The following is a 14,008-nucleotide window of genomic DNA, read 5'->3' on the forward strand; positions in this document are numbered from 1 at the left end:
TCCATCTCTGAGTTTAAACCCAACCCTTGAAAGTGGGTTGAAAGTCTCTCAGATTAAAGGATTTCACTGAGAAATAAACTAAAATCTGTAAATGAAGCTGTTCTCTCATGACATCAGTGCTGTCAAGACTGTGGGTCTCATTGTTCCAAATAATTGTTAAAATAATATACAGGGCTTTGGGCTTTCCAACTGTGTAATATTTGGTTAAATATATGTTGTGATATAAAAAGTGATGGGTTTAAAGATTTTAACTGAATCTGTTTGTTCAGTGACTGTAATTAATGTCAGTCTCCATTGGCCCTAATTGTTTCACTGGAGTGTTTCTCTCTGTTATTTATAAGCGACTACTTTCAACGTGTTATCCCATAGTGTCAGTGGGAGCATCACCCCCGGCACTAACAGGGATCAGCGGCTCCACAGAGAGGGAAAGAATAGATCGGAATCTGAGAACAATAGATTGGAATGTTACAACAATGGGTCGGAATCTGAGAACAATAGATTGGAATGTTACGACAATGGGTCGGAATCTGAGAACAATAGATTGGAATGTTACAACAATGGGTCGGAATCTGAGAAAAACAGATTGGAATGTTACAACAATGGGTCAGAATCTGAGAACAATAGATTGGAATGTTACAACAATGGGTCGGAATCTGAGAACAATAGATTGGAACAGTCCATTCTGGATGTTTCAATATCTTTATGCACATTATGATTCGCAATTATTAGAGGATCGGATGTATTTTGCCCTTGCCTGTATACAAGTGATTTACTATCCTCTCCTCGCTGTTGTTGGTATCACTGGTAAGCCTCTATATCCAGCTATTAATTCTATAAACCATGTTTCAGTGTATTACTGTTCTTATCATTCCCTTCCCACACTCGCTGATCTTGGTGTCTCTGGTAAGTCTCCATATCTATCTATTAATTCTATAAACCATGTCTCACTCTATTACCGTTCTCTCATTTACGGTCACAGACTCACTGCTGTCAATGTCGGTGCTGAGTCTCTACATCCAGCTGTTTATTCCCCACCACCTCCCTCGGCCCATCCACCGTCTCTCATTTGTCACACTTCTTGTCCAATATCCAAGAATGGATGAGCAACAATTTCCTCCAAATAAATATTGGGACAACTGAAGCCATTATTTTCGGTCCCCGCTACAAACTCCATTCCTTAGACACCCACTCCACTCCTCTCCCTGGCCACTCTCTGAGGGTGAACCAGACCGTTTCTATTTGACCCTGAGATGAGCTACCGATCACATATCCGCTCTATCACGGAGACCGCTTACTTCGCACTCCGTCAGCCTCCGCTCCTGCCTCAACTCATTGCTGCTGAAACCCTCACCCATGCCTTTGTTACCTCTAGACTTGATGATTCAAATACTCTCCTGGTGGGTCTCCCATCTTCCACCCTCCATAAACTTGAGCTCATCCAAAACTCTGTTGCCCGTAACTGAACTCACCCCTTGTCCCGTTCTCCCATCACCCCAGTGCTCCCTGAATTCCATTGGCTCCCGTTTTGGTCACACCTCGATTTTAAAATTCTCATCCTTGTTTTCAAATCCCTCCATGGCCTCGCCCCTCCCGATCTCTGCAACCTCCTCCAGCCCTACAACCCTCCGAGATCTTTCCACTTGTCAAATTATTGTCTCTTGCTCATCCCCGATTTTAATCGCTCCACCATTGGCGGCCATGCCTTCAGCTGCCTACGTCCCAAGCTCTGGAATTCTCTCCCGAGACATCTTCAGCTCTCCACCTCTCTCCTTCTTTAAGATTCTTCTTAAAACCTACCTCTTTGACCGAACTTTTGGTCATCTGTCCGAATAACTCTTTCTGTGGCTCGGTCATAAATTTTGTTTGATAATCGCTCCTGTGAAGCGTCATGGGATGTTTTACTACGTTAAGAGCGTGATATAATTGCAAGTTGTTGATGTTAATTCTGCAAACCGTGTTTCACTGTATTACCGTTCTTATTCCCTGTCCAACACTTGCTGCTGTTGGTGTCTCCGGGAAGCCTGTATGTCATGTTTCACTGTATTACCGTTCTTGTCATTCTCTTTCCCACACTCACTGATGTCGGTATTCCTGGTAAGTCTCTACATCCAGCTATTAATTATATAAATCATGTTTCACAGGGGATCCAGAGAATGTACTAATATTTACAGTGGGATCCAGAGACGGTACTAATATTTGCAGGGGATATAGTGACAGTAGTAATATTTACAGAGAACCAGAGATGGTACTAATCAAGGCAGGGGATGCACAGTCTGAATCAATAGTCAGAGTGGATCAAGAGAAGGTGTTCATATATCCAGCGTAACCAGATGTGGTTCCAATATTTCCATGAATCCAGAGACGGTACATAAGAACATAAGAACTTACGAAATAGGAGCAGGAGAAGGCCAATCGACCCGTCGAGCCTGCTCCACCATTCAACAAGATCATGGCTGAACTTCTATGTCAATACCATTTTCCTGCACGATCCCTATATCCCTTGATGCCTTTAATATGTAGAAATCTATCGATCTCTGTTTTGAATGTACTCAATGACTGAACCTCCAAAGAGAATTCCAAAGATTCACCACCTTCCGAGTGAAGAAATTTCCACTCATCTCAGTCTCAAATAGCCCACCCCTTATTCTGAGACTGTGACCCCTTGTTCTAGACTCCCCAGCCAGGGGAAACATCCTCCTTGCATCCACTCTGTCGAGCCCTTTAAGAATTTTTGCCTGTTTCAATGAGATCATCTCTCATTCTTCCAAACTCGAGAAAATGCAGGCCGAGTCGACTCAATCCCTCCTCATACCACAATCCCTCCATCACACGAATCAGTCTGGTGAACCTTCTTTGCACTCCCTCTATGGCAAGTATATTCTTGGAGATCAAAATTGTACACAACACTCCTGATGCAGTCACAATTAATTGCAGTAAGATGTCTTTACTCCTGTACTCACATCCTCTTGCAATAAAGGTCAATATACCATTTGCCTCCCTAATTGCTTGCTGCACCTGCATGTGAGCTTTCAGTGACTCATGTACAAGGACACCCAGGTCCCTTTGAACATCAACATCTCCCAATCTCTCACCATTTTAAAATATTCTGCATTTCTGTTTTCTCTGTCTTTCCTACCAAAGTGGACAACATCACATTTTTCCACATTATATTCCATCTGCCATGTTCCTTCATACTCACTTCACCTGTCTGTATCCCCTTGAAGCCCCATTGCATCCTCCTCACAACTCACATTCCCACCGAGTTATGTGTGTCATCAGCAAACTTGGAAATATCATATTTGGTCCCCTCATCCAAATCTTTGATACAGATTGTGAATCGGTGGGGCCCAAACATCGATCCCTGCGGCACCCCACCAGTCACAGTCTGCCAAATCGAAAAATACCCGTTTATTCCTACTCTCTGTTTCTGTCTGTTAACCAATTCTCAATCCATTCCAGTATATTATCCCCAATTCCATGTGCTCTAACTTTTCTTTTTATTCGTTCATGAGATGTGGGCGTCGCTGGCAAGGTCGGCATTTATTGCCCATCCCTAACTGCCCTTGAGAAGGTGGTGGTGAGCCGCCTTCTTGAACCGCTGCAGTCCGTGTGGTGAAGGTTCTCCCACAGTGCTGTTAGGAAGGGAGTTCCAGGATTTTGACCCAGCGACGATGAAGGAACGGCGATATATTTCCAAGTCGGGATGGTGTGTGACTTGGAGGGGAACGTGCAGGTGGTGTTGTTCCCATGTGCCTGCTGCTCTTGTCCTTCTAGGTGGTAGAGGTCGCGGATTTGGGAGGTGCTGTCGAAGAAGCCTTGGTGAGTTGCTGCAGTGCATCCTCTGGATGATACACACTGCAGCCACGGTGCGCCGGTGGTGAAGGGAGTGAATGTTTAGGGTGATGGATGTGGTACCAATCAAGCGGGCTGCTTTGTGCTGGATGGTGTCGAGCTTCTTGAGTGTTGTTGGAGCTGCACTCATCCAGGCAAGTGGAGAGTATTCCATCACACTCCTGACTTGTGCCTTGTAGATGGTGGAAAGGCTTTGGGGAGTCAGGAGGTGAGTCACTCGCCGCAGAATACCCAGCCTCTGACCTGCTCTCGTAGCCACAATATTTACATGGCTGGTCCAGTTAAGTTTCTGGTCAATGGTGACCCCCAGGATATTGATGGTGTTGGATTCTGCAACTGTAATGCCATTGAATGTCAAGGGGAGGTGATTAGACTCTCTCTTGTTGGGGATGGTCATTATCTGACACTTGTCCAGCGTGAATGTTACTTGCCACTTATCAGCCCAATCCTGGATGTTGTCCAGGTCGTGCTGCATGCAGGCACGTACTGCTTCATTATCTGAGGGGTTGTGAATGGAACTGAACACTGTGCAATCATCAGTGAATATCATCATTTCTGACCTTATGATGGAGGGAAGGGCATTGAGGTTCAACAACCTCCTGTTTGGGACCTTATCGAAAGCCTTCTGAAAATCCAAATGCACCACATCCACTGGTTCGTCCTTTTCGATTCTACTTGTTTCATCCTCAAAGATCTCCAATAGGTTTGCAAACATGATTTCCCTTTCAAAAATCCATGTTGAGTCTGCCAAATCCTGTTCATATTTTCTCAGTGTCCTGTTATCACATCCTTTATAATAGAGTCTCGCACTTTCCCTACTACTGATGTCAGGCTAACAGGTCTGCAGTTATCTGTTGTCTCTCTCCCTCCTTGCTTAAATAGTGGAGTTACATTTGCTACCCTCCAAGCTGCAGGAACCGTTCCAGAATCTATAGAATTTTGAAGATGATTCAGAGACGGCAATAACATTTGCAGGGGGATCCAGAGACGGTATTAATATTTACAGGGGATGCAGAGACTTTACGAATATATACTGGGGATCCAATGACGGTACTAATATTTACAGGAAGTCCAGAGTCTTAACGAATATTTACATGGATGGCGTTAGTAATTACAGGGGGACCAGAGACTTAACGAATATTTGCAGAGGATTCAGAGATGGCAATAATATTTGCAGTGGGATCCGGAGACGGTAGTAATAATTACAGGGGTTCCACAGATTTTATTAAAATTTACAGGAGATCCACAAACAGTACTAATATTACAGAGGATCCAGAGACATTACTAATATTTCCACGGGATCCAGAGACGGTATTAATATTTACAGTGGATCCGGAGGCAGTGCGAATATTTATCGGAGATCCAGAAATGGTAATAATATTTACTGGAGATCCAGGGATGGTAATAATATTTACAGGCAGTTCCAGCCTGATGTACAATTGCCCTGTTTATTTCCCTTCCTTACAGTTAACTTATTGACGATTGTGATCCTATCTCGGGGAAAGTGCGGTCTCTCCAAATGTGTCACTCGTTACCTGGTGGCGATGGCAGCGGCGGATCTACTGGTCGTTATCTTCGATCTGATACTCAGGCAGATTCCCATTGCCTATCAGGGTCAGTTTCGTTTCATGCGGTCCATCCCCGTGTGTAATATCCACGCCGTCCTGCTTTTCGCAGCCACAGACTGTTCCGTCTGGTTCACCGTCACTTTCACCTTCGATCGATTTGTGGCCATTTGTTGCCAGAATCTGAAAACTAAATATTGCACCGAGAGAACGGCGGGTGTGGTTCTGGGAACAGTGAGTGTGCTGGGCTGTTTGAAGAATATGTTCTGGTACTTTATGTTCACGGGTCGGTATTTGCTTTACAACCAACCGTGGTTTTGTGCTGTACCTGTCCTTGTTATGTTTTCACGTGTGTGGGCAGTCATCGAACTCCTTCATTATATCCTCACCCCGGGGGTCCCATTTGTTCTGATTCTGTTGCTCAATGTTTTCACTGTCAGATATATTTTAGTGGCCAGCAGAGCCCGCAGGAGACTCCGGGGTCACAGCAGTGGGGAGAGTCCCAGAGACCCAGAGATGGAGAGCCGAAGGAAATCCATCATTTTACTGTTTGTTATATCAGGAAACTTTATACTGTTCTGGGCGCTGTTTATGGTGCATTCTATATGGTACCGGATGTGGGTGTTGGGGTTTTATTCTGTAACTCTACCCAGGTTGATACTAGAACTGGGATTCATGCTCCAGCTCATGAGTTGCTGCACAAACACTTGTATTTATGCCGTGACACAGTCTAAATTCAGAGAGCAGTTGAAGAATGTGGTGAAATATCCCTTTACTGTAATTATAAAGTTCATTAAATAATGAGAAGATCTGAAGACTTTCTCAGATCAGAGACCGTTCTGCGTCATACGGTGTCTGATTCTCTCTCCACCAGGCCACGGTGCTGCAAACACTGTGTATTCTCCAATCACTGAAACCTTTATAACCTGAGGGAATTTATCAACTCATTTACAGCATTTGTCAAAGTTTATATCTCAATGAAGTACAAGTTGTAAAATAACATATCGCAACTAATTACACCAAATGTTTCACCGTTTTGGAGAATTGAAAAGGAAACAAGAGAAATATTATTTAATATTAGTACCATCTCGGCATTCCCTGTAAGATAGCAGTGAGTAATAAAGTCCACTCTCTCTCCCCACACACACACACCCCTGGGGAGAGCAGTGAGTAATAAAGTCCACACTCTCTCCCCACACACACACACCCCTGGAGAGAGCAGTGAGTAATAAAGTCCACACTCTCTCCCCACACACACCCCTGGGGAGAGCAGTGAGTAATAAAGTCCACACTCTCTTCCCCCACACACCCCTGGGGAGGAGCAGTGAGTAATAAAGTCCACACTCTCTTCCCCCACACACCCCTGGGGAGAGCAGTGAGTAATAAAGTCCACACTCTCTCCCCACACACACCCCTGGGGAGAGCAGTGAGTAATAAAGTCCACACTCTCTCCCCCACACACCCCTGGGGAGAGCAGTGAGTAATAAAGTCCACACTCTCTCCCCCCACACACCCCTGGGGAGAGCAGTGAGTAATAAAAACCACACTCTCTCCCCCCACACACCCCTGGGGAGAGCAGTGAGTAATAAAGTCCACACTCTCTCCCCCACACACCTCTGGGGAGAGCAGTGAGCAATAAAGTCCACACTCTCCCCCCACCCCCTGGGGAGAGCAGTGAGTAATAAAGTCCACACTCTCCCCCCACCCCCTGGGGAGAGCAGTGAGTAATAAAGACCACACTCTCTCCCCCCACACACCCCTGGGGTGAACAGTGAGTAATAAAGTCCACACTCTCTCCCCCACACACCCCTGGGGAGAGCAGTGAGCAATAAAGTCCACACTCTCTCCCCCCACACACCCCTGGGGAGAGCAGTGAGTAAAAAAAAACACACTCTCTCCCCCCACACACCCCTGGGGAGAGCAGTGAGTAATAAAGTCCACACTCTCTCCCCCACACACCCCTGGGGAGAGCAGTGAGTAATAAAGTCCACACTCTCTCTCCCTCACACACCCCTGGGGAGAGCAGTGAGTAATAAAGTCCACACTCTCTCCCCCACACACCCCTGGGGAGAGCAGTGAGTAATAAAGTCCACACTCTCTCCCCACACACACCCCTGGGGAGAGCAGTGAGTAATAAAGTCCACACTCTCTCCCCCCACACACCCCTGGGGAGAGCAGTGAGTAATAAAGTCCACACTCTCTCCCTCACACACCCCTGGGGAGAGCAGTGAGTAATAAAGTCCACACTCTCTCCCCTCACACACCCCTGGAGTGAAATACATTGAAGTTATGGAAAGCTGACCCACCAGCGGTGACCTCACAGTGTTCGGGATGAAAAGCATTGGTCAAACTCCTGCCTTATGATATCAAGGACTAAGCAAGCCTGATTTGACTGATCAGCTCCCTGCTCTCACGTTTTGAGTTTATTAACTAATATCATGGGCTCTATTTTACCACCCGCTATCGGGTGCGTTCCTGGCGGGGGGGCTCCGAAAATCGGAGAATCCCGGCGCGGTACCGGAGCCCGCCCCGAACCCGCGCACTTCCGGGTTCCCCGCTGACGCGCCGGCGTGCGCGCGCAGCCCCCGCTGGTGGGAATCCCGCAGGCAATTAAAGCCAGCGGGATGCTACTTGAGAGTATTTATTTAGGTATTTCAGGTCATTAACTGACCTGATTAAGGGACTATGTGGGATTTTAGAACAAAGTGGGACTGTTTCCCACACTGGGGGAAACACTCCCAGGTCAAATGGACCTGTTGCAGCTGTCAGCCTGTGGCAGCTGCAAAGGTCCATTTGACAGGTGTGGGGGGAGACCCTCACCCATTGCAGGAGGCCACTCTGTCACTTGGGACAAAGTTTGGCCTCCACCACCCTCCTCCTGACAATCAAATTCACCAACCTGCACACTTACCCCGGGGTCTGGAGACATGTACCTACCTTGCGGACCCCCTCGGATGTACATCTTGCGGATGGGGGCCGCCGTAGCTGCAGTCATGACCTCCTCGGAGGGCGAACAGCATCACCAGCCTCACCAGCCTTGCCATCCACGCCATCCACCTCTGACACGTGGAGCTCCACAACACAGTGCTGTGACACATCCACCTGTACAGCAGGAGGGAGGGCTACCGCAGAGAGAGATGCGTCGCAGAGGGCACTACCCTCGCCACAGGGTCCACAGACCGAGGCTCAGCCTCCTGGACCTCTCTGAGCAGCAGTGCACAGAGAGGCTCAGAGTCACTCGACATGTCGTCATGGACATCTGCAGCCTCTTTCATGCCGAGCTGCTCCTGGCTGGCCCGAGCACCATCTTCTTACCTGTCGCTGTCAAAGTCATCACTGCCCTCAACAACTTCTCCTCCACATCCTTCCAGGGTGCCACCGGGGACATCGCCGACGTCTCTCAGTCGTCTGCACAAAAGAGCCCTGAAAATACACCTACACCCACTCTGCAGTGACACAATGGGTGACATCAGTTGTGGGTCTTCATAGTGATCCTCAGGAAAGGGCATTATTGCACAAACCAGACAGGATTCGCGAAGACGTGGCAGTAGTGGTGCCAATATAATATGTAATGTGAGTTGTTCAGAAATTCAATATACGTAACACCCATGACAAACCCTCAAACACCCTTGTGCATCCCCTTCATGCTCACGACACGTTTGCCTTACGCTTCCCACTGCACATATGTGATGCATGTCCTGTGGCTGCAGCACAGGTAGTGGCAGGTTGAGTGAGGCTGACCATGAAAGAGATGCACGAGAGGGTGAGTATGAGACAGAGCCATGAGATTGTATGAGGATTGGGTTGAGTGGTAGTGGCGGGATGAGTACTGGCGAGGTGAGTAAGTGCAGGTAAGATGAGGATGAGGTTTGAGTGGGTGTGAGGGGTGATGTGACAGAGTAGTGTTGGCAGTGCAGAAGGAGATGTGGGGTGGGGGCAGTGATGTGGCAGACGGAGTGTAGGGGAATGAGTAAGTGTACTCACTTTGGCTGACCTACTTAGGTCATTGGAGCGCCTCCTGCACTGTATGCAGGTTTGTGATATGTTGGTGGTGCTGGTGACCTCCTCTGCCACCTCGAGACAGGCCTTCTTGGTGGCAGAGGCAGGCCGCTTCCTCCCGCCCACCGGGGGGAAGATCTCTTTCCTCCCCCTCCTCCTCACCCCATCTATTGATACCTGGAGTGAGGCATCATTAAACTGGGAGCAGCCTTCCCCCTGGGCTGCTCCATGCTGTAATTTTTCCTATTTGTTGCAGCATCTGTCAGTAGAGGACTGCCCCTTTAAATAGAGCTCCTCCAGCTGACAGATCTTACTGCGCATGCGCAGTCCGCCCGATGCGCAGATCAGCAGTGGGGAACCCGGAAGACAGAGTAAGTGGCTCCAATTGGGCTGCGATCGCGCGGGTGGCTGACTAATTTCACCGGGCGCGTTACCCACGCGCCCAATCGCCCCCCCGCCGCGAACCCACAGCCCTGCTAACATCGAGCCCATGGTTCTGTGAGTATGGCTATGTCAGGCTATTGCTTGACTAGTCTGTGGGACAGCTCTCCCAATTTTGGCACAAGTCCCCAGATGTTGGTGAGGAGGAATTTGCAGAGTCGGCTGGGCTTGGTTTGCCTTTGTTGTGTCCGGTGCCTTGTGGTCCGTCCGGTTATATTCTTGTTATGACTTTCTTCAGCGAGATTGTCCAACTGAATGGCTTGATCATCTATTTCAGAGAGTGATTAAGAATGAACCACATTGCTGTGGGTCTGTGGTCACAGAGAGGCCAGGCCGGCATGTTTCATTCCCTAAAAGATATTCGTGAACCAGATTGGTTTTTACAACAATCACATGTCCACCATTATTGATATAAGTTTTTCTTTAATTTCAGATTTTATTTAATTAATTGAATATTAAATTCCCCAGCTGCTGTGATAGGATTTGAACTCATGACTCTGGATTATTAGTCCAGTAACATAGCCACTATGCTCCCGTACCCATACTGTGTGCAGTGTGAAATACACTGAAGTTTTTATAAACACTGGAATATGACACGGTGTGAAGTACACTGAAGTTATCATAAACACAGAGAGCTGACACACCAGGGGAGGCCTCACAGTTATGGACACGGAGTCAAATACACTGAATTGCTTATAAACTCAGAAAGCTGACACACCAGGGGAGGCCTCACAGTGTTAGCCACGGAGAGAAATACATTCAGGTGTTTATTAAAACAGAAAACTGACACACCAGGGGAGGCCTCACATTGTTGCACAAGGAGTGAAATATATCGAGGTGTTTATAAACACAGAAAATTGACAGACCAAGGGAGACCTCACATTGTTTGACACGGAGTAAAATACAATTAAGTGTTGATAAACACAGAAAGCTGACAGACCAGGGGAGATCTCACATTGTTAGAAACGGAGAAAAATACAATTAAGTGTTGATAAACACAGTAAGCTGACAGACCAGGGGAGATCTCACAGTGTTAAAACAAAGAAACATAGAAAATAGGAGCAGGAGTAGGCCATTCGGCCCTTCGAGCCCGTTCCACCATTCAATATGATCATGGCTGATCCTGTATCTCAATATCTTATTCCCGCTATCTCCCCATACCCCTTGATGCCTCTCTGTCTAGAAATCTATCCATCTCCTTCTTAAATATATTCAGTGGCTTGTCCTCCACAGCCTCCTGAGGTGGAGAATTCCACAGGTTCACCACCCTCTCAGTGAAGGAATTTCTCCCCATCTCAGTCCTAAATGTCCTTCCCCGTATCCTGAGACTGTGACCCCTCGTTCTGGACCCCCCAGCCAGGGGAAACATCCTCCCTGCATCCAGTCTGTCCGGCCCTGTCAGAATTTTGTACGTTTCAATAAAATCCCCTCTCATTCGTCTAAACTCGAGAGAATACAGGCCTAATCGACCTAATCTCACCTCATACGACAGTCCTGCCATCCCAGCAATCGGTCTGGTGAACCTTCGCTGCACTCCCTCTCTGGCAAGTATATCCTTTCTTAGGTAAGGAGACCAAAACTGCACACAATACTCCAGGTGTGGTCTCACCAAGGCCCTGTATAGCTGCAGTAAGACATCCTTGCTCCTGTACTCAAATCCTCTTGCAATGAGGGCCAGCATACCATTTGCCTTCCTAACTGCTTGCTGCACCTACATGTTTGCTTTCAGTGATTGGTGTACAAGGACACCCAGGTCCCTTTGTACATCAACATTCCCAATCTATCACATTTACATAATACTCTGCCTTTCTGTTTTTTCCTTCTGAAGTGGATAACTTCACATTTATCCATGTTATACTGCATCTGCCATGTATTTGCCCACTCACTCAACTTGTCTAAACCGCCTTGAAGCCTCTTTGCATCCTCCTCACAACTCACGATCCCACCTAGTTTTGTGTCGTCAGCAAACTTGGAAATATTACATTTGGTTCCCTCATCCAAATCATTGATATATATTGTGAACTGGTCCCTGCGGTACCCCACTAGTCACCGCCTGCCACCCCGAAAAAGACCCATTTATTCCTACTCTCTGTTTCCTGTCTGTTAACCAATTCTCAATCCATGCCAGTATATTACCCCCAATCCCATGTGCTTTAATTTTGCACACAAACCTCTTAACGTGGCACTTTATCAAAGTCCTTCTGAAAATCCAAATACACCACATCCACTGGTTCTCCCTTATCTATCCCACAAGTTACATCCTCAAAAAACTCCATTAGGTTTGTCAAACATAATTTCCCTTTCATAAATCCATGTTAACCTTGTCAAATCCTGTTGATATTTTCTAAATGTCCTGTTATCACATCCTTTATAATAAACTCTAGCATGTTCCCTACTACTGATGTTAGGCTAACCGGTCTGTAATTCCCTGTTTTCTCTCTCCCTCCTTTTTTTAAATAGTGGGGTTACATTTGCCACCCTCCAATCTGCAGGAACTGTTCCTTAATCAATAGAATTTTGGAAGATGACAACTAATGCATCCATTGTTTCCATGGCGACCTCTTTTAGTGCTCTGGGATGCAGATTATCAGGCCCTATAGATTTAGCGGCTTTCAGACTCATTAATTTCTCCAGCACTATTTTTTACTAATACTGATTTCCTTTAATTCCTCATTCTCACTAGACCCTTGGCTCCCCAGCATTTCTAGGAAATTAATTTGTGTCCTCTTCCATGAAGGCAGAACCAAAGTATTTGTTTAATTGCTCTGCCATTTCCCTGTTCCCCATTATAAATTCTCCCGTTTCTGACTGTAAGGGACCTACATTTGTCTTCACTAATCTTTTTCTTTTTACATGCTTGTACAAGCTTTTACAGTCCACCTTTATGTTCCTTGCAAGTTTACTCTCATACTCTATTTTTCCCCTCTTAATCAATCTCTTCGTCCTTTTTTGCTGAATTCTAAACTGCTCCCAATCCTCAGGCTTGCTACTTTTTCTGGCAACTTTATATGACTCCTCTTTGGATCTAATACTATCCTTAATTTCTTTTGTTAGCCATGGTTGGGCCGCTTTTCCTTTTGTGTTTTTGCTCCAGAAAGGAATGTATAATTGTTGCAATTCATGCATTTGTTTCTTAAATGTTAGCCATTGTCTATCCCCCATCGTGCCTTTTTATGAAGCTCTCCAATCTGTCATAGCCAACTCACTGCTCATAAATTCGTAGTTCCTTTGTTTAGATTTAGGAACCCAATTTTGCATTAGATTACTTCATTTTCCATCTGAATGAAGAATTCTATCATGTTATGGTCACTCTTCCCTAAAGGACCCCACACAACAAGATTATTAATTAACCCCTTCTCATTGGATCTAGGATAGCCTGCTCCCGAGTTGGTTTCTCAATCTTCTGGTCTAAAAAAAACATCTTGTACACACTCCAGGAATTCATCCTCCACAGTATTATAGCTAATTTGTTCTGGCCAGTCTATATGTAGATTAAAGTCACCCATTATTACTGTAGTGCCCTTGTTACATGCATCTCTAATTTCCTGTTTGATGCCGTCCCCTACATTAACATTACTGTTTGGAGGCCTATAGACAACTCGCACCAGTGTTTTCTGCCCATTGGTGCTTCTTAACTCCACCCACACTAATTCTACATCTTGATTTTCTGAGCCAATGTCTTTTCTCACGATTGCTCTGATTTCATCCTTTTATAACAAAGCCACCCCACCTCCTTTTCCTTTTTGTCTGTCCTTCCCAAATATCAAATACCCTTGGATATTCAGCTGCCAGCCTTGATCACACTGCAGCCATGTTTCCGCAATCGCAATTATGTTGTATCTGTTTACATCAAGTTGTGCTGTGAAATTGTCTACCTTATTACGAATGCTTCGTGCATTCAGGTTATGTGCCTTTAGATTTGTATTTTTAAAATTTTTAGACATCTTAACATTTTTTTGTACTATGGCCCTATTTGTCTTATTACCATTTTTTCTTACCCCCACCCTATTTGTTAGTGCACTTTTTCATTTATACGCTCTGTCCCTTCCTAAAGAACAATCTGGTTATCCTTATCCCAATCACTTTCCTGCACTGCGTCCTTGTCTTTTCTCTTTAGCGTTCTCGACTTCGCTCCATCAGGACCCTCCCCC

The 14,008-nt window shown here is 46.1% G+C and overlaps 1 protein-coding gene across 1 annotated transcript; it reads left to right on the forward strand.

Annotated features, from left to right (window-relative positions):
- Positions 1–473: 473 nt before the first annotated feature.
- On the forward strand, positions 474–6,218 carry LOC137307583 (probable G-protein coupled receptor 139). Its single transcript, XM_067976877.1, has 2 exons — positions 474–804; positions 5,320–6,218. The coding sequence occupies exons 1-2, from the start codon at positions 474–476 to the stop codon at positions 6,216–6,218; spliced, it is 1,230 nt and encodes a 409-aa protein (XP_067832978.1).
- Positions 6,219–14,008: the final 7,790 nt, after the last annotated feature.

The sequence above is a fragment of the Heptranchias perlo genome, chromosome 3, assembly GCF_035084215.1.
Source record: "Heptranchias perlo isolate sHepPer1 chromosome 3, sHepPer1.hap1, whole genome shotgun sequence".
Lineage (NCBI taxonomy): Eukaryota > Metazoa > Chordata > Chondrichthyes > Hexanchiformes > Hexanchidae > Heptranchias > Heptranchias perlo.

What these genes read in the sequence shown, in the direction of transcription:
- LOC137307583 (XM_067976877.1), top strand. Translation starts at nt 474, where the DNA reads ATGGGTCGGAATCTGAGAACAATAGATTGGAATGTTACGACAATGGGT. An exon ending in CGCTGTTGTTGGTATCACTG is followed by an intron (nt 805 to 5,319) that starts GTAAGCCTCTAT and finishes CCTTCCTTACAG; the next exon opens with TTAACTTATTGACGATTGTG.